General features: G+C 35.5%; 2 protein-coding genes across 2 annotated transcripts; both read left to right on the top strand.

Moving 5' to 3' along the window:
• The first annotated feature begins 1,095 nt into the window (after positions 1-1,095).
• LOC117179823 lies at positions 1,096-2,349 on the top strand. The gene has a single exon (XM_033371963.1). The coding sequence runs from the start codon at positions 1,096-1,098 to the stop codon at positions 2,347-2,349; it is 1,254 nt and encodes a 417-aa protein (XP_033227854.1).
• A 1,492-nt stretch (positions 2,350-3,841) lies between these two features.
• Positions 3,842-5,050, top strand: LOC117179817. Its single transcript, XM_033371950.1, has one exon. The coding sequence runs from the start codon at positions 3,842-3,844 to the stop codon at positions 5,048-5,050; it is 1,209 nt and encodes a 402-aa protein (XP_033227841.1).
• The last annotated feature ends 14,567 nt before the right edge of the window (positions 5,051-19,617 follow it).

Genomic DNA, 19,617 nt, shown 5'->3' with positions numbered 1-19,617 from the left:
TCTAGAAGGTGCAGACGCCGATGAAGAAGTTATCTAGAAAGAGTACGATGATCAAGACGTGTGCAAGGTTAAATTTCTCATGGCCAAATATCAATTTCAGAGACGAGCCGCCGTAAGAAGTGCAAATCCTGCAGCTAACTCGCCAACGCCGGAATCTAGTGGAAATGCGCAGCAAGAAGTGCGAAAATCGTTAAAGCTGCCGAAGATTGAATTAGTGAAATTTACCGGTAAAGTGCGCGACTAGCTCCAGTTTTGGAGTTTATTCAAGAAAATTCATGAATGCAGCGATCTCGACAATAAAGAGAAATTACAATATTTAGTGCAAGCCGTGACGACGGGATCTCGTGCCAAAATTATAGTGAAGAGTTATCCACCGACAGCCGATAATTACGAAGAGCTGATCGACAGTTTAAAGAAGAGGTTCGGGCAAGCAGATTTACAAATAGAAGTGTATGCACGGGAGCTAATGCAGTTGGTGCTTTAAAACGCAACGTCTTCGAAGCCAGTGCCGCTCGCGACCTTATACGACAAATTGGATTCGCATCTAAGATCGCTAGAAACGCTAGGCGTTACTACCGAAAAATGTGGCGCTATGCTCATTCCATTGGTAGAATCTTCATTACCGGAGGATTTATTACGAACATGGCAACGATCGAACAGTCTGTGCGATTTAAGTGCGTCTGAGAGTACGGCGACTGAGGGATCAAAAAATCATCTATCCAAATTCATCAGATTTTTAGAGTCAGAAGTAGAAAATGAACTTCGAATTTCAATGGCAGTGAAAGGTTTTAGTTTGGAAAATAGTGATAATACTGATTCGATTAGAAGAAAGCCAAAGTTTTTCGGCGAGACGAGAGATGTGCCGAGTGCTAATAGTTTGATTGCCAAAGGGGAAGAATTATCTTGCGTATTTTGTGAAAGAAAGGGACACGAGAGCGCGAAGTGTATGAAGGCGCGAAATATGCCGTACGCTGAGAAACAGGATAAAGTAAGAAGACAGCGCGCGTGTTTTAATTGCCTAAAATCTGGACACAGCTATAGTACGTGTCGCGTGAATGTAAGTGTTCAAAGTGCGCGCGTCGTCACCTCGATATTATGTGTTTTAAAGACGAGAAGGACATGAACAGTGTGTCACGAAGCGAGGTCCGAAATACGACTTCCGCCGTGAATATGCAAATAGAGCATAATTTAGCCGTCTCATCAGAGGTGCCGAGTACGTTCATGCAGACTCTCAAAACCAAAGTGTGCAGTGATACGTCGGAAGTTATTGTGCGAGCAGTGATCGACACTGGCTCGCAAAATTCTTATATATTGAAAAGTGTTGCGTCTAAATTCAAGTACAAGCAGATCGGTAAACAAGAGCTTGTGCACCTGCCACTTGGAGGCGACCGATCTGAAATAATTACGCAAGCGAGATATTTGATCCGTGCTGGTAATTCAGATGGAAGTTATTGGTGTAACTTCCAGACGCTCGACCAGGAAATGATATACGCAGATGTACCTACAGTGATAGAGGGAAAATGGATTGATGAGCTTAAAAATGAGAAGATTAGTTTTTCCGACGTGTGCAGTGAAGAAAAATCAGTAGCAGTACTTACCGGGGTTGATGTTGCCGGAAAATTGCTCACCGGCAGGCTACATACATTACCGAGTGGACTAACCGCCGTTGAAACTCGACTAGGATGGACGCTTATGGGAAAGGTGCCCATAAAGCGCGAAGATGATTTAAATATGGTTGTGTCGGCTATTTCGATGTTTGTAAAAGAGGCTGACATTAAAGATTTATGGTCTCTAGGCGCTATAGGGATTAAAGATCCAATCGAGCAACGCCTGAAGAAGGATACTGAAGAGGCTACAAAGCAAGCGTTGCTTAATAACGTCATAATGAGTGAAGAGGGGCGGTACGAGGTGAAAGTGCTCTGGCTGGAGAATCACCCACCCCTTAAGGATAATAAACATGTGGCTGTCAAGAAACTTCAATCGACGGCAAGAAAATTAAAATCAGATGGATTATTTGGAGATTATGACGCAGTGTTCCAAGACTGGCTAGCTAAAGGAATAATCGACTTGGTGACGGTCGAGAAAGAGAACGATTGGGGCCGATACCTGCCTCATCGACATGTTGTAAAGGAGAATAGCATGACATTTATACGATCGGTATACAATGCTTCCGACAAAGAAGAGGGGTCGCCATCGATCAACGAATGCGTCGAAAAGGGTGTGAATTTGATAGAATTGATTACAGACATCTTACTGCTATTCCGAGAAGGTAAGGTAGGTGTAGTAGCGGATATTAAAAAAGCGTTCTTACAAATAAGTATAGATAAGAGCGATAGAGATTTTTTATGATTTCTATGGTATGATAAGCAAGGCAATATTGTAATTTTTAGACATTGTAGAGTAGTGTTCGGGGTAACTTGCAGCCCGTTTATCTTAGCAGCCTTGCTTAACATGCATTTAGAAAAAGTAATACAATCTATAGATAGCGATCAGTGTACAGAGTTTTCTAGAGAAAATATTGTTAAACTCAGAAATAGTTTTTACGTTGATAACTGCGTTACTAGTGTTAACTCGGTAGATCAATTGGAAAATTTTATCAGCGATGCAAAAACAGTGATGGAGTCGGCTAGCTTCGATTTAAGAGGGTGGGACTATACTCACGACGGCACAGAGAAACATCAAACCGGAGTTTTGGGAATATTGTGGGATAAATCAGACGATACTCTCTCGATTAAAGTAGATTTCGCGGAGCAGCTAGACAAAGAGGAGTATTTTATCCGTTGCACATCGCATTTTTGACCCGATAGGTTTCATGTCTCCGGTGACGCTCTGTCAGCGACTCTTATTACAGGAAACCTGGGCGCAAACTTTATCGTGTGACGAAGTAGTCAGTGACGATATGAAATCCAAATTTTTAAAGTGGGTTAAGAGTTTAAAGCGTTTAAGTGAAATTAAAGTATCTCGCTGTTTATTCGGGGAAATTCAAGAGAGTGACCGTGTTAGTTTACATACATTTTGTGATGCTAGCAAAGATGCCTACGCAGCAGTCGTATTTTTACGTTTAGAATCGGAATCGGGCGTAAGAGCGAACCTCGTACAAGTTAAATCACGCGTCGGGCCGGCTAGAAACGGAAATTCAGATGCGCGAGCGAGTACACCTAGATTAGAGCTTCTAGCAGCAACTATCGCGGCTAGATTAACGGCCTCGGTTTTAGAGTAATTTAAAGGTCGAAAAATAAATGTATATTATTGGAGTGATTCGTCAACAGTTTTTACCTGGATTCATAAAGAGAGTAATTGGGCTACGTTTGTGTGGAATAGAGTCAAAGAAATTCGTAGCTTATATTTGGCGGATCAATGGAGACATGTGCCGGGTCACATGAATCCTGCAGATTTACCCTCTCGCGGATGTACATCGGATCAGCTGTTAATTTTCCGATGGTGGGAGGCACCGGAATGGTTAAAATCTAAACCGGAAAATTGGCCAGCTGAAAAATCAGAGTACGACGAAAAAGAAGCTTACGGAGAGTTGAGAAAATCCGCGCAGAAAGAACAGGCTTGTATTCTGTTAACGTGCGAAAATGGGAAGTCGTGGTCTTCGCGATTTTCGATCTACACACAAACAAAACGAGTGCTAGCGTGGATCATGAGATTTTATAATAATGTAAAGCTGCCGAAAGAATCGCGTACTAAAGCGGAATTATCGTGTGCAGAGAGTGAAAAGTCAGAAATTTTATTATTAAAAATAGTGCAAAGAGAAGATTTTAAAAAACATATAGAGGATATAAGAATTAAGCACTTAGAGCCATTTAAAGATAACGAGGGATTATTGCGTTTGAAAATGAAGATAATTTTAAGAGAAGACACGTATGATTTTCGATATCCGATCGTCTTACCCGCGGAAAATGAATTAGTTAAATCGATTATAGGAGAGAAACATATCGAGTTGAAACACACGGGAGTAGAAATTTTAATGAGCAATCTTAGGGAGAAATATTGGATTTTAGGCGGTAGGAAAATTATTAGAACCGTAATGAGCAAATGCGGCGTTTGCCGCCGATATGATAGCAAATCTTTTACGACCGAGCCCGCGTCCTTACCGATTAACAGTGCTCGAGAGGCGTCAGTTTTTGAGGTAGTAGACGTAGATTTTGCTGCACCTATCGTTCTGAAGGGAGGGCAAAAGTCTTGGATTTGCATATTTACTTGCGCGGTATTTAGAGCCGTAAGTTTTGAATTAGTGACTTCATTATCGACCGCAGCGTTTTTTATGGCTCTTCGACGACATATTGAGCGACGGGGAAAGCCAAGTATAATTTATGGTGATAACGGGAAAAATTTTACTGTATTAAACAATTTGCTTAAAAATATTAAGTTCGAGAAGGTAGCCAGCGCGATAGCAAATCATCAAATAAAATGGATTTACAACCTCCCGAGAGCGGCGTGGTGGGGTGGCTTTTGCGAACGCTTGATCGGCGTTCTAAAACGTTTATTACGTAGAACTCTGAAAAAATCGTGCCTAGATTATGAGGAGATGGCCACCGTGTTAATTGACTGTGAAGCAGTTATAAACTCGAAGCTATTAACCTTCATGTCTGATACTGCGCAACAGATCAAAGAAATAGGTGTTTTAGATTTACACATGATTGAATCGAACAAGTTTAAAAATCGATATGTATATCAACAAAAGATCAAAGACGCGTTGAGGCGTCGTTTTAGAAATGAATATTTAGGTACACTAGTGCATAACAACAAGAATCGCGAGCGACATTTTAAAGTAAATATTGATGATGTTGTATTTGTACAAAATGAGAACACGAAGCGACTAGATTGGCCTTTGGCGCGTGTCACTGAGCTGATCAGAGGCAAGGATGGCAATGTGCGAGTCGTACGTCTACGAACCGCCAACGGTGAGTTGATCAGGCCGATCCAACGTATCTATCCACTAGAGTGTAATTTCGGTTTGCAAAATGATCAAGAGTTTAGAGTAAATGAATATAAAGCGAGCGAATCAAAGAATACAAATCATGTATGTGTGTGTGTGTGTTAATAATCAGTCAGGCGATCAAGAGTTAGGTAAGAGTGATGAAAAAGAAATTGTAATAACTCGGAGTGGAAGAAAGATTGTTAAACCTGATAGTTTAAATTACAAGTAAATATTATATGACTAGAGTAGTCATTTAGGCTAAAGTAAGCTACATATTAATTTCGAAAGTTTGTATCAAGTTGTGTTTAGGAGCAATTTCATTATATATCTGTGTGTTCATAAGTGATTGTAGCGTATAAAGATTACTTTTGTAACATTGAATTAGCAATAGCTGATTAATCAAATTATAGAGTGAAGCAATGCGAGAAAACTATATAGCTGATTAATCAGATTATAGAGTAAAGCAATGCGAGAAAACTATAAGTCGCTATCAATAATAACATCTACCCACTTTAGGTGCACATATTGTGCAAAGTCCAAGGTAACACGACGTGCATGTGTGTTTCGACAATTTGAAAACGGAAAACTATTGTCTACAGAATAATCTTCATGAATAAGATGAACAATGGAATTATAAATTAACTTTGTAAAAAAATATATGAATAAAATAACAATGGCAAAATATCTGCTATGCAGGCAAATATTTTATTTAGGTATTGTAAATGTAATCGTTGGAAGAACAAACGAGTTAACAAGTCTGAAAGTTTAAGATCACTAATCGACGATTAATAAACTGTTTAGTAAATAATGTTATTTAAAATGTATCTTAAATTATTACAATGTATTATTCTTTAATTTACTTTTGAAAAATACAAAATATGATAATTTAAAATTTTTAATAAATAAGTATTTACCCCAATGACATATTGTGCGGCCCAGAATAGTTCTGTTTGTCGGGTTGTAGAGGCAATCTAAAAAGATTTCCCGCTTAGTCCTAGTATCCGGTTCATGAATATACTCGAAATTGTAAACAGGATTTGGTACCTGTGTCCCGGGTACACTCATTTTTGCGGCACTAATTCCAACTAAGACTAAACACGATGCTTAACGAAACAGAGGTCGGGGACACGGGGAAACCCAAGCCCAGCGTGAAACCCAAGTCCCAGCGTACGGGACTCGGAACTCGGGAGTATCGAATCTAACTTAGGAATTTTTGGCGGGGGCAATGTGATTAGATCAAATAAAACTTTAACGCGTGCCATTATAGCGTGCCTAATAATTTAAGAACACGCTTATATATTAGGCCAAATAATTATTTTTTCGCTTGTTATCACTGAAAACGACGGAAAAGTCCCATCGAAAAAGTTCGACTTTCGATTTTTCGTGGTCGATCCCCTACCAATTTGTTCGTTTTCCGGAAAAACGAATTCGCTTTTTATAATCGGTTAACATTAATCCGTGCTTTTCAAATTGATTTTCGATCTAATATTCATTATTAATTGTTTTTAAATGAATATTTAATCACCCCTCAAGGAGTGTTAACGGAGTAATTTCTACCCAATAACTCTTAACTTTGACCCTGCCAATCTCCTTTTTTCGTGCCCGGAAAATGCTAAAAAAATGTTAAACAGCAGTTTTATGTCAAATGTATGCTGAAGACAGTCTTTTATCAAATTTTTTCGACATGAATTATTTTATTCGATAAATGTTAAGCTCTCAAGTAGTTTTTATCCACAGTTTTGAATTGTTTCAAGAGTTATTAGTTTTTAATCTATTTGTTCCTTTTCTAAGCTACTTTTCTCCCGTGCAAATCGTGAAAAATTATTTTTTTTTGGGATAAATAGTATCTGCAGTTGAATGTCGAGAGTAATATTAGTTTTTTGCGGATATTTAGAAATGATTTAATTTTAGTTAAAGCAATCATAGTGTAAGACATTCGAAAAAAGCAGACTTTTCCCAACCATTATTAAGGAAAGGCGCAAGTGAATGATTACCAAATTGTTCAAGTAAATGTGAAAAATTTTAAAGAAAAGAATATTTCTCTCAAAATTAGTTATTTTTGTCATTAATCAAAGAAAATAAGAACTTTTCACACTTTAACGGGAGAGGGGGGGGGGCAAAATTGCTTGAGGAAATGAAAATTATTTTCATAATTGCCCAATTATCTTTAAAAAATATATCACTCCCAACATTCTTTAATTATGTCAATAATTCTAGAATATAATAACTTCTCATGAGGGGCAAAATTCTTCGAAGAGACTCAAATTGTTTCATCAATTACCAAATATGTTAAAAAATTAATATTACTTCTGATATAAATCGTCTTTTGATCACTTTTCTCGAAAAATATTTCCTTTTCAAGATACACAGGAGGAAAAATGGTTAAAAAATAGTATATAGTTAAATAATTCAAAAAAAGTTTTTAAAAACTCAAAACCTTGTTACTTATCGAAGAAAAATGATTCATATTTGAAAAAAAATTTAAAGAAATATCGTGTTTACCATGAATTTGACATACAACTACTATTTTGCATTTATAGGTCATTTTTCGGGCATAATAGAAGGGCTGGGGGGGGGTGTAGAATTTAACTGTTATGGAAATTATGCTGTAAACATTCCTTGACAAGTGACTGAACTTTAATTTATAAAATGTTAGTAGCTAGTACTCCTTTTTTAATATCCTCGTAAACTAAGATTTTCCAATTTGAAACGCCACGCCAATTTCAAAATTTCCGCGGTCACCACTACTTAATGTTGGCCGATTTGAAATAGAAGTGCTGAGAATTTAATTTTCCGGAAAAAATGATAGGAGGGGGGGGGGGTTAATCACCAAAAAACTAACAATGTCTATGTAATTGATAAAAAATGCACCATCACTCGATTTTTCAAAACATTTTCATTACAATGTTTATTTGCCACATTTTTTGGTCAACTTTTTGTTAATAACAGATTTGATCTTTAAGCTCTTGTTTGGATAGCAGATTATCGTTAAATAAGTTAGTCTTTTATGCGAATAGTATTTAATTAATGAACAATCCTTGGTTGCGTGATTTAGCACAGACGTTAAATTCAATACGATTTTGTACAAACAGTGAAAAAACAGAGTGTAAATAACATGTCAAGTTATTTGCTGGTTTGAGTTGTTTATTATACTGTCACGTGTTACGCATAAATTCACTTGAAATTAAAATAACTTATTACAAGTCAACTCCGTAATTTAAAATAAAATTACGTAAATAAAATCATTATTAATTTATTGCAACATCAAAGAATAATAGACGTGTTCTAAATCAGAGCTGTAGGGGGGTCTAGTGATCTTTATGAAACTTAGTGAAATATTTTCTTTCATTTTATTTGCTTAAAAACTTACCAAATTTCTTTTAAATATAAATATTTCGATTGCTTGTGATTTTGCGTCGATTTAGAAAAATCAAATTGATGGACACTCTGTCACTTTCGGAGATATTAATTTTTTATTGGAGCTTCATTATCCACGCTTATTGACAGGCACAGTGCGGTAGGGCAATATAAAAAAAACAAAGCATAAAATAAATTTGATAGTGCAATTCTTGATTGATTTTGGATGTTATTGATTTTTTTGCTAATTCTTCATTAAATTTATAAATGATGTAAGCAAGCGATTTTTCAGTTGTTATTATTTAAAATTGTATGCTAATGCAAATGGCAAACAAATGTTAATTATTTCCTTTTCCTTCTATCTTTTTGTAAACAACTTTTAAACGCTTATTATCTCTTAAATTTGATGTGCATGGGTGTGCGCAGGCCAGAATGTTTTGATAAGTAATTTTATTGGTTATAAACAAATTATTATGTCAAACAGTGAGCATTATGTATTATTCCTTTTTAAAGCAATATTTTGGCGAGAAAATTACTTGTTCTTATCGACAAAGAGAAGTTGATCATAAAGTGTCAATTGATATTATTCGTTAAGTTTAAGAAACAAATGATATGAATAAAAACATAACATTATGAGTGTTATGGATAGAAAATAACCTTTCTTTTAATTCTCTGCCATTCACTTTTTGAATTATGGCTATTAAAATGAAAGTTTGTATTTAATATTGCTTAATAATTTTACAAACAAATTATATTAATAAATGCCAAATGTGGATTTTAAAAAGTATAAGGAAATCAATTTTCTTGTTTGTTATTAATAAGTTATGTTAACCGTAAAGCCTAAAGATAAAAAGCTATGATTTGATTCTTTGTTAATTTTAATAATTCCGGCTTACGCATACAACCTTCGCCTAAAGAAACATCCCCTAGACGTGTTTTAGAACTGCTTTTGGGCTATTACATACGAAAGGGTATTATTTTTTTTACTTTCACTCTGGTGAAAGGTCCGTCCACTCAGCGCCGCCACCAAGGCAAATTATAAAATGGAATACACCATATTTTTTGCTTTTTTTTGCTAATTTTATGTTAAAAAAAAATTTTTTTGCCCTTCAAACTTCGGAGAAAAGGGTGACGGCGCTAGCAGGACGTCCACTCAGCGCCGCCACCTACGAAAACTCACTAAAAATAATTATAATGCAATAAACAATGAGTTGATAGTTTTTGCTCTTTTTTTGCTCTATGATGACATATATTACGTTTCCCAAAAAACTACCCCTAAGTCATACATTCCCTCCCCTCGGCATCAAAAACGTTTTGCATGTTGTAAAACCACCTTGAACAATGTAAAAATGATTTAGAACTTCAAATTAATTACATGGCACTTTAAAATTTCCCCATTTTTATAATTTGCCCGAAAAACTACCCTTCCACGTTAACGTATGCAGCAGCACATTTATATGTATGAAAAAAGCATTGAAAACAATCAAACTTAGAAGAAACTGTTAGTTGATATTTTTTGCTCTTTTTTTTTGCTCTGCGATAATATATAATGCGTTCCCCAAAAACTACCCCTAAGTTATATATACATACCCCTCGTCATCAAAAACGTTTTAAAAGTTGGAAAACACCTTGAACAATGCAAAAATGATTTAGAACTCTAAATTGATTACATGGCACTTCAAAATTTCCCCCTCTTCATAATTTTTCCGAAAAACTACCCTTACACGTGAACCTATGCAGCGGAACATTTATATGTATGAAAAAAGCATACAAATAATAAAACTTAGAAAACACTGTTAGTTGATATTTTTTGCTCTTTTTTTGCTCTCTGATAATATACAATACGCACCCGAAAATTTACCCCTAAGTCATACATACCCTCCCCTCGGCATCAAAAAAGTTTTGCATGTTGTAAAACCACCTTGAACAATGTAAAAATGATTTAGAACTCCAAATTAATTACATAAATATTAAAAATTACTCTCTCATTATAATTTCCCCCGAAACTACCCTTCCACGTGAACCTATGTAGCGGAACATATATATGTATGAAAAAAGCATTGAAAATAATCAAACTTAGAAAACACTGTACGTCGATACTTTTTGCTCTTTTTTTGCTCTCTGATGAAGTATAACACGCTCCCGAAAAACTACCCCTAAATCATACATACTCACCCCTCGTGATCAAAAACGTTTTGCATGTGGTAAAACCACCTTGAACAATGTAAAAATGACTTCGAGCTCCAAATTAATTACATGGCACTTCAAAATTTCCCCTTTTTATAATTCTCCTGATAAACTACTCTTCCACGTGAACGTATGCAGCAGCACATTTATATGTATGAAAGAAGCATTGCAAATAATCAAACTTAGAAGAAACTGTTAGTTGATATTTTTTGTTCCTTTTTTGCTCTTTGATAATATATAATATGTTACCCAAAAACTACCCCTAAGTCATACATACCCTCCCCTCGTCACCAAAAACGTTTTGCATGTTGTAAAACCACCTTGAATAATGTAAAAATGATTTAGAATTCCAAATTAATTACATGGTACTTAGAAATTTCCCTCATATTATAATTTCCCCGAAACTACCCTTACACGTGAACCTATGCAGCGGAACATATATATGTATGAAAAAAGCATAAAAAATAATAAAACTTAGAAAACAATGTTAGTTGATATTTTTTTGCTTTTTTTGCTCTCTGATAATATATAATTCGTTCCCGAAAAACTACCCCTAAGTCATATATACTCACCCCTCGTGATCAAAAACGTTTTGAAAGTTAAAAAACCACCTTGAACAATATAAAATTATTTAGGACTCAAAATTAATAACATAAAACTTGAAAATTTCTCTATCATTATAATTTCCCCCGAAACTAACCCTCCACGTGAACCTATGCAGCGGAACATATATATGTATGAAAAAAGCATACAAAATAATAAAACTTAGAAAACACTGTTAGTCGATATTTTTTTGCTCTCTTTTTGCTTTTCGATAATGTATAATACGTTACACAAACACTTCCCCTAAGTCGTACATAACCTCCCCTCGTCATCAAAAACGTTTTGAAAGTTGGAAAACCACCTTGAAGAATGCAAAAATGTGAAAACTATTTAGAACACCAAATTAATTTCATGACACTTCAAAATTTTCCCCTCTTCATAATTTTTCCGAAAAACTACCCTTACACGTTAACCTATGCAGCGGAACATTTATATGTATGTAAAAAGCATACAAATAATAAAACTTAGAAAACACTGTTAGTTGATATTTTTTTGCTCTTTTCTTGTTCTCTGATAATATATAATACGCAGTATTATATATAGTTTCTTCTAAGTTTAATTATTTTTAATGCTTTTTTCATACATATAAATGTTCTGCTGCATACGTTCACGTGGAAAGGTAGTTTTGGGGAAATTATAACGGAAGGGAAATTTCTAAGTACCATGTAATTAATTTGCAGTTCTAAATCATTTTTACATTGTTCAAGGTGGTTTTACAATATGTAAAACGATTTTGATGCCGAGGGAAGGGTATGTATGACTTAGGGGTAGTTTTTCGAAAGCGTATTATATATTATTAGAGAGCAAAAAAAGAGCAAAGAAATATCAACTAACAGTGTTTTCTAAGTTTTATTATATGTATGCTCATTTCATAAATATAAATGTTCCGCTGCATAGGTTCACATGTAAGGGTAGTTTTTCGGAAAAATTATGAAGAGGGGGAAATTTTGAAGTGCCATGTAATCAATTTATAGTTCTAAATCATTTTTGCATTGTTCAAGGTGGTTTTCCAACTTTTAAAACGTTTTTTATGACGAGGGGTATAAGTTTTCGTAGGTGGCGGCGCTGAGTGGACGTCCTGCTAGCGCCGCCACCCTTTTCTCCGAAGTTTAAAGAGCAAAAAAAAATTTTTTTAGCATAAAATTAGCAAAAAAATATGGCGTATTCCATTTTTTAATTTGCCTTAGTGGCGGCACTGAGTGGACTGACCTTCGGGTGAACCCGTTTTTACATTATAGCCACGGACTAAGTCAAGTGCCTAATGAGATGCGGATGTTATAAGTTAATTTAATACGATGCTTGAACCCTCCTGGGATGTGTATATAGAAACGCCATTACGCGACAGCCATGAATAATCAGCTCGATGGATTCGTTGGTATCTCCATATAATCGGCACCGGTCAATCATGTTTTGATGTAACACGTGTTTGCGATAATTCCTGGTGCTGACGACCTTGTCCTGCATCGCAATGACGAATCCTTCCTTCTCTGGATACAGAATATCCTCTCTCAGTCAAATATTGGATGCCTCGCTATCCACTTCATGTTGATCTAACGTTTTGGGATGCTCACCATGGATAGCTTTCTGCCTCCATTGTATTTCTAATTCCTCTATGGTTTCTGCCCTAATATTCAAGGCGTCATCTGCGGACAAATTCAAGGGCTTATGGTCAAGATCAGCTTTACAGATAGCGCTGTAAAGCGCAACATCTTGGTTGATGTTAAAATAGTCCCGAAACTGCATAACTTGTGACTAACACAGTTTTTTGACATCTACAATGCTCCAACCCCCTATATGTCGTATGAGAACTACTCTTTCAATCCCTGAATCAATGTGGTGCATTTGGTGCTTCGTCATTTCTACCCCTGATAATTCTGTTTAACATTTCAAGGTTGGTGTTAGACTATTTGATGAGCCCGAATAAGTACGTGAAGACAAGGATGACATAGGTGGGTATTGCCCTGATTTTATTTGCCGAGTTGAGATAACTATTCATAATCAATTTGAGTCTCGTGGTGAAGGCAGTCGTTAGGCTGGTCTTAACTGTCGTATGCTGAATAATCCTAGTTTCAATAATATCCAGATACTTATATGACTCGCCCGCAGCCATTGCCTTGATGTCATTTTCGAACTCGTTCTCTAACTCTGAAGTCCCTAATTCCCTTCTGGTTAAATACACTGTTCTGCATTTGCATAGTCCGAACTCCATGTAGATATAATAGAAAAATTGCTTTGTCACATCGATCACTTGCTACAGTTTCTGGGCTGAACCAGCGTACAGCTTCAGTACATCCATGTATAGAAGATGGATCACTTGATGACCTTCCTCATTATCATGTATTCTAAAGTAATGAGATATACTGTTTAGTGTTTTGCTCAATGGGTTCAACGCTAAACAGAACCATGGTGCACTGCAGGAGTCTCCTTGAAATATACCCGTCGTAACGTGTATAGATATAGTTACCCTTGGTTACTCATGATCGAAGTACACTATTCTTGTACCCCAAAGCCTTATGACATGACTTAGAACGTCATTGATGCGCGGGCAGATTTTGTAAGGTTTTAAGACTTCAAGAAAATATGCATGCGGCACGGAAGGAAACGCTTGCTTGTAGTCAATGTATGCCATGTGTAAGTTCCTTTGGTTATTACGAACTTGAGTCACGGCAACAGTGTCTATTAGTGACTAAATATTTACTGCCTCGCGAGTTTTTACAACGTCCTTGTTGTTCTTCTGTAAGGATGGCATTCTCGTCGCAATGAAAATTTACCTTATCTGCAATGATAGCTGTAAGACATTTACAATTTTTTGGAAGAGAAGCTATCGTTCGAAATTTAGATGGACTTTGAGCGTGTGGTTTTTTTAGGTAACATATACGTAGTATCCTGGAGCATAAAGCCTGGCATCAGATCTGGGTATTCAATGATCTTCTGAAAATACCTAGCCAACACATGATGCACACTCGTCAGGTACTTGTACCAGAAGTTGTGCATCCAGTCCGAACATGGAGCTTTCCAGTTACTTGCCCTTTTCAAGACCGCTTAAGCATCTAAAGCTGTGATGTGTGTTAGCTGCGTTTCAGGGCTATTGCTTGTCCTTGCTTTCTTCAGCTTGAACCACGCAGCGTCCAAATTGAATCTCTTCATTTTCCTCCAAACACCCGATCAGTAGTTCTTCGAATTGAGAAACTTCGGTGTCTTGCTGGTTATTTTGCTTTACACTCAGTTCGCAATAGAACCTTCTTTCATATGTCTGAAAGGTTCGTCTTTGTTCCCTTCGTGCACTACTTTGCTTGTAACCAAGCAGTCTGGCAGCAAGAACATCAAGTCTCTGCAGTTGGGAGTCTATAATCTCATCCAATATTGATGATGTTAATATATCGATTTTCCTAGGGTAGATGATTTTAGTAACATGGTTTATCAACTTTCTAGTTTAATGTCCTTTTTTGTATTGAGTTAATCGACCTAATTTGCACCTTTCTTTGCAGAAATCCATATCGAGCCTAATCTCTCATGGTTATTCTCGATCACTTGCTGGGACGAAGACTGCATTAGTAGGCCTAGTTCTTCGGTCTAACGTTCTAACGGTTGCCACAACTGCACATTATACAAGTGTTTGTACCTTTAACACAGATTCTGTTACGTTCAAATACGTAGGTAAAACCTTGCTGTTGAGATGTTCTATTAGTGCACGCAGATCATTTGTGCGATGTTTATCTTGTGCGAAGAATGCCTTAATGTAGTTTTTCTGTAATTTCGTTGGTCACATCATCGCTATTATTATCCGGATGTGGTTCTATTGGATCTGGTACTTGATGTTAATTATTCTTAGCGCATATGATTTCAGCATCAATCAATTCTTCGCTTTCCACAACTTCCAAGGGGAGTTCATTAATGAGAAGATGCTGTTCCATTTACATTTTGATAACAGCAATATCAACAGCTGAAAGCACTCTGTTTACAGCAATAGATCGTTTTTGATCTGCCATATTATGCATTTATTATTTTTTTTAGCTAGCTCTTGGTATTTAAGTAAGAAGCGTCTAAGATGTGCTCTCTTCACATTTTGCCCCCATTTCTCTGTCCAAAAATAAAGGCGCATAACATCTCTGTTCATATAGTATGACATTTTAATCGCTTTTTGTTTGCTGAACCTCTGCTTCTGCTTCTGGTTGTATAAGGCCATTCACCTCTGGAGGATGTGGTGGTCTTCGATCATAAACAGGTCAAGGAAAAACATCAATTACCCCTGCTTACCGTGTGACGCGGCATCCTCTAACTGATGTTCATTGCCATCGTTTTTCCACGCCAAATCAATCTGAAGTTTAATTTCCATTACTCGATCTTCTGTGATGTGTAAATTAGTCCTGATGTCCTTCACCTTAGCGATAAGATCTCTTAGTGCCCTTAATGCTCTTTCACGGTATTTATTTCGAGGTGGTTCGTTGCAAATAGCTAACAATAGCCAAAGCGTCCACCGCAGGCACAGTTGCTGTTCCACTGCTTACCGTATGTCGCAGATGTTCTTTCTGGCCAGCTGTTTGACATTTGAGATCTGCCTGACCATATCGCATCTCATCATCACCACCACACCGTCCTGCATTCTGTGGCCCTTAGCGGCGGCTCCAAGGGCGCCCTGACGAGCCTCTGGAAGCAAAAAATTGAATCTCATTTTTATGAGAAATATGTGGACGAATTTGGGAATTTTTTTATGAACAGTTCGAATTTTCTATTGACAGTTCCTGAACATTTCAGGCTTGAATAAACGAAAGAATTTATTTCTGTGATTTATTTTATATAATTAATAAATTTTCAACTCTGAGTATTCAGAACCACGAAAACTGTTAAACAATACATGTATTATAAAACTTCTAGCCATTCATCAGAAGAATTCGAACCACACGTACACTTGAATTTACGCGCCGGGCGTGTACGCGGGTCACGTGCGGCGATTCTAGTTCCCAGTTCCTAGATTTGTCGGGCTAGCTTGTAAGTTTTCTAAGAATTTTATCCTAATCATTCATAATAAATTTGTAAATATTGACAAAAATAAATCCAGCTATAGAAGTTCGTGACTTTTTACGGACAAATTTTTCACGTGTGTATTAATATGGGAGAACAATAATAGAGCAGCAAATGTCCTTTTAGAAAGAATACATTTATTTGCTGTACGGGTCATTTTCACATGAATAAAGTTTTTACGTCTTTAATGTTCATTGAAGACTGCGTATTCAAAAAATATATGTCGCATTTTTTAAATACTTTTTTGGATATAAACTACTAATTCATCATTTAAACTTTAGTATAACATAACATAAATGGTAATAAAGCACTCTTAGTGCCGCATTGTGCCTTTGGATGTAAGTCGTTCCCGCATGAGTTGGACAACTAGATAATATATGTGCTAAATGCTCTGGTTGTGCATGGCACGCCATGCATCTATCGCCGGGAATATCTTGGCTCAAAATGTAGCGACGGTATGTTAAAGTGGACATGACACTGTCTTGACATGCCAAAATAAAACTTTCCGTGCCAGACTTCAATCCGTGTTAATTTAAGGAAAGCGAAAGTTAGCTCACACGACATTGGCTGGTCCTTTACATTTTTGTGGAAGATGCCGTGTATCCTCTTATCGAGGAGCTGTTCACGGAAGTTTTGCTCTTGTGCTTTCTTAATCCGGGCTTTCAAGAGTGAGTACTCGAGATCGATAAGATATGATGCATTTTGCTCACCCCTAATACTAAAGTTAAGTCCGAGTGTTTCAGCAGCATCCTCCGCTGCTTTGTTGTGAAGACATTCAAAATTCAATATTCCGCGACCACCTTGACGGCTTGAGATGTAGAGTCGCGGAACAGAAGACATGTGCATAACCTTTCGTGTCCCGATATCAAGGGATCTGAGCTCGTTCTTCGTCCATTGTACTACTCCAAATGAATAGAGTACTACCAGGTCGGCAAGCATGTTCGTTGCAGATACTTTATTCCTCGCCGACAGTTCAGAAGACCAAATTTGCCGGATGAGACGTTTATATCTGCTTTCGAGATTATCCTTTATAGATGTATCATTCTGAATGCGGCTCTGTGGCACGCCCAGGTATGTATAAGTCTCTCCAGCGCAAAGATGTCGTATAGCGCTTCTATCGACGACCTCAGGGTCTTCAGGAATGCCATTAAGTTTTCCTCGCTTCAAATAAACCTTGGCGCATTTGTTTAACCCAAATTCCATTCCTATTTCCTTAGTATATCGTTCGAAAATCCTTAAAACTAGATGTAGTTGTTCTTTGTTTTTAGCATAGATCTTAAGATCGTCCATGTAAAATACATGAGTGACCTTGTACTTTCGATCTGCAGGTTTGCCGTAAATGCACCCGTCGGATGTACCATTTTGATGCGTTTTTTAATTTTTGGTCTCCCAAGTAAAACTACTACACTTCTTTTTTGTTGAAAATATAACCCGGCATAAACGTTATTTTCTTTCGTTTATTAAATTTTAGATAATGTTGCAGTGATAAAAAGTATTACTCAAATCAAAGAAATGCACTACTGAATACTTCTAATCAAATGTTTCTTTCAACAAAGAAAACTTTTCTTTTTTTTGCAAGATAATGTTTCTCAAATGAAAGAATTATTTTGGTTATAAAAATATTTCATTCGAACAACAAAATATTTGATTGAATGCATTCAATACTGCATTTATTTTGCTCATGTAATCTTTTCTTTTAATTTAAAAGAAGCGCTCCAAAAATTCTACCTATGTGGTGTGAAAATAAGATTTCAGCGATTGTACGAGTTTTACTTAATTTCAGAAAATGAATTATTACTTATAACATTTTCCCGGAACACAGAAATTTTTTTGAGAAAAGGTGCAAAATATCACATTCATTGGATTGGTGCTTTCCTGTGAATTTGAAAGGTAAAACTGTTGTTATAAAAATGAAAGTAATACAATTCTGCGTAAAACTAGAAAAAAGAACGTTCTATCACCAATAGTTTCGGAGTTACGGCCTTTCAAAAAACCCCGATTTTTTCCTATTTGTTGCAAAAAATCATATGTTTTTGTTTGTTTCTCTGTAGCCTGGATCCTGATGGCCAGATCCAGTCCCCTGCATCGATGCTAATTTACTAGTACGATCAAGTGAAGCGTGGAGGCCAGATGGCGTTGGGAGTCTTTTCAGCCTAAATTTATATGGTAAGCATAGTAAAGATAAGTGAAAAATTAATTTGATTAAAATTTTTCGCAATGGCATTCAGTTTTATGTATGACAAATTAAAGTGTAAGCATTTTTTAAGTTTTACTACTTGAAAAGCTTGCACTAAAATAACAAAAATGGGTGGAACGCGGTGTGTTGCTCCTGCATGTAAATATCAGGTTATGACAGCTACTCATTTCAAACAAAAACATTACGCAGAAGTATGAAAATTCGAGTAAGTACAGTATTCATATTTTAATTGAAAATATGAAACAATTCATCCTTATCTAAAACGATATTTTGATTTTTAAATATTTTTTCATAGAATTGTAAAAAAAATTAATAAAAACTATATATTGCTATAAAAATTATAGAAGACTTTATCTTAAACTGAAACTATATCTTTATATTTTAAAATTATTTTGTAGAGATATTATAAATTAAATAAAGACAGTATTTTAATAACAGGGTGGCCGTTTTAATCCAAGAAAAAAATGCCCGGTTTTTTCACGGTTCTGAAACATTTTTCACGGCCAATAAAATTTACATTTAAAAAATTCAAGGTACTAACACTTTTCAATTTAACAACTTTTAATAAAATGCAGACAAACAAAAAATTTAGAATTTTTAACTTCTAGAAATTAATGAGTTCAAAGATTCAGACAAAAATGGTAAAAATGTAATTCACGTTATCATTTTAAATGCTCTAAATTAAAGAATCAATTCATTTTAAATTTTTTATATTATATTATTTTAAACAATCTTATGCTAGAAACGTTAAAAATTGAAAAACTAAATTAAAAAAAAACAGAATACTTCTTAAATTATAAGTTAAATTATTTTAATTTTAAATAGAAACATCCATGAAAAGCTTCAAAATTTTATTTTAAAATTTTGAGAAATCTAGACTTCTAAATCTCTTTTGAAATGAACCGAATTTTTCCTATAATTTTTAGAAAATCCTGCAAATTAATAAAAAATCTTAAAATCTTCCAGATACTTTCTTAATAATTTTAGAAATCTTATTAAATCTTTTTGAATATTTTTTAAATAAAATTTCTAAAATGTAAAATTATTTTCAATTTTTCTAGGAATCTTAAGAAGATGTTTTTATTCTTGTAAAGCCTTGGATAATTCGTAAAAAGCTTCTAAATTTTTTTTAATCGGCAAAAACCTACATTTTGTTTTAAATTAAATCATTTGAAGTTCAAAATTAATTTTGAAACTTTTCAAAACTTTTAAATACCTTTTAAAATTACTCAAATTTTGTCTACAATTTACAAGTGTTCAATTATTATATATACTTTAAAATTCAACACAATGACTTACAAATAAAACATTCTTTAATTAGAAC

This window comes from Belonocnema kinseyi, chromosome 1 (assembly GCF_010883055.1).
Source record: "Belonocnema kinseyi isolate 2016_QV_RU_SX_M_011 chromosome 1, B_treatae_v1, whole genome shotgun sequence".
Lineage (NCBI taxonomy): Eukaryota > Metazoa > Arthropoda > Insecta > Hymenoptera > Cynipidae > Belonocnema > Belonocnema kinseyi.
Note: the sequence above shows the minus strand (reverse complement) of the source record. Positions and strands in the feature narration are given on the sequence as shown.

What these genes read in the sequence shown, in the direction of transcription:
- LOC117179823 (XM_033371963.1), top strand. Translation starts at nt 1,096, where the DNA reads ATGTGTTTTAAAGACGAGAAGGACATGAACAGTGTGTCACGAAGCGAG.
- LOC117179817 (XM_033371950.1), top strand. Translation starts at nt 3,842, where the DNA reads ATGAAGATAATTTTAAGAGAAGACACGTATGATTTTCGATATCCGATC.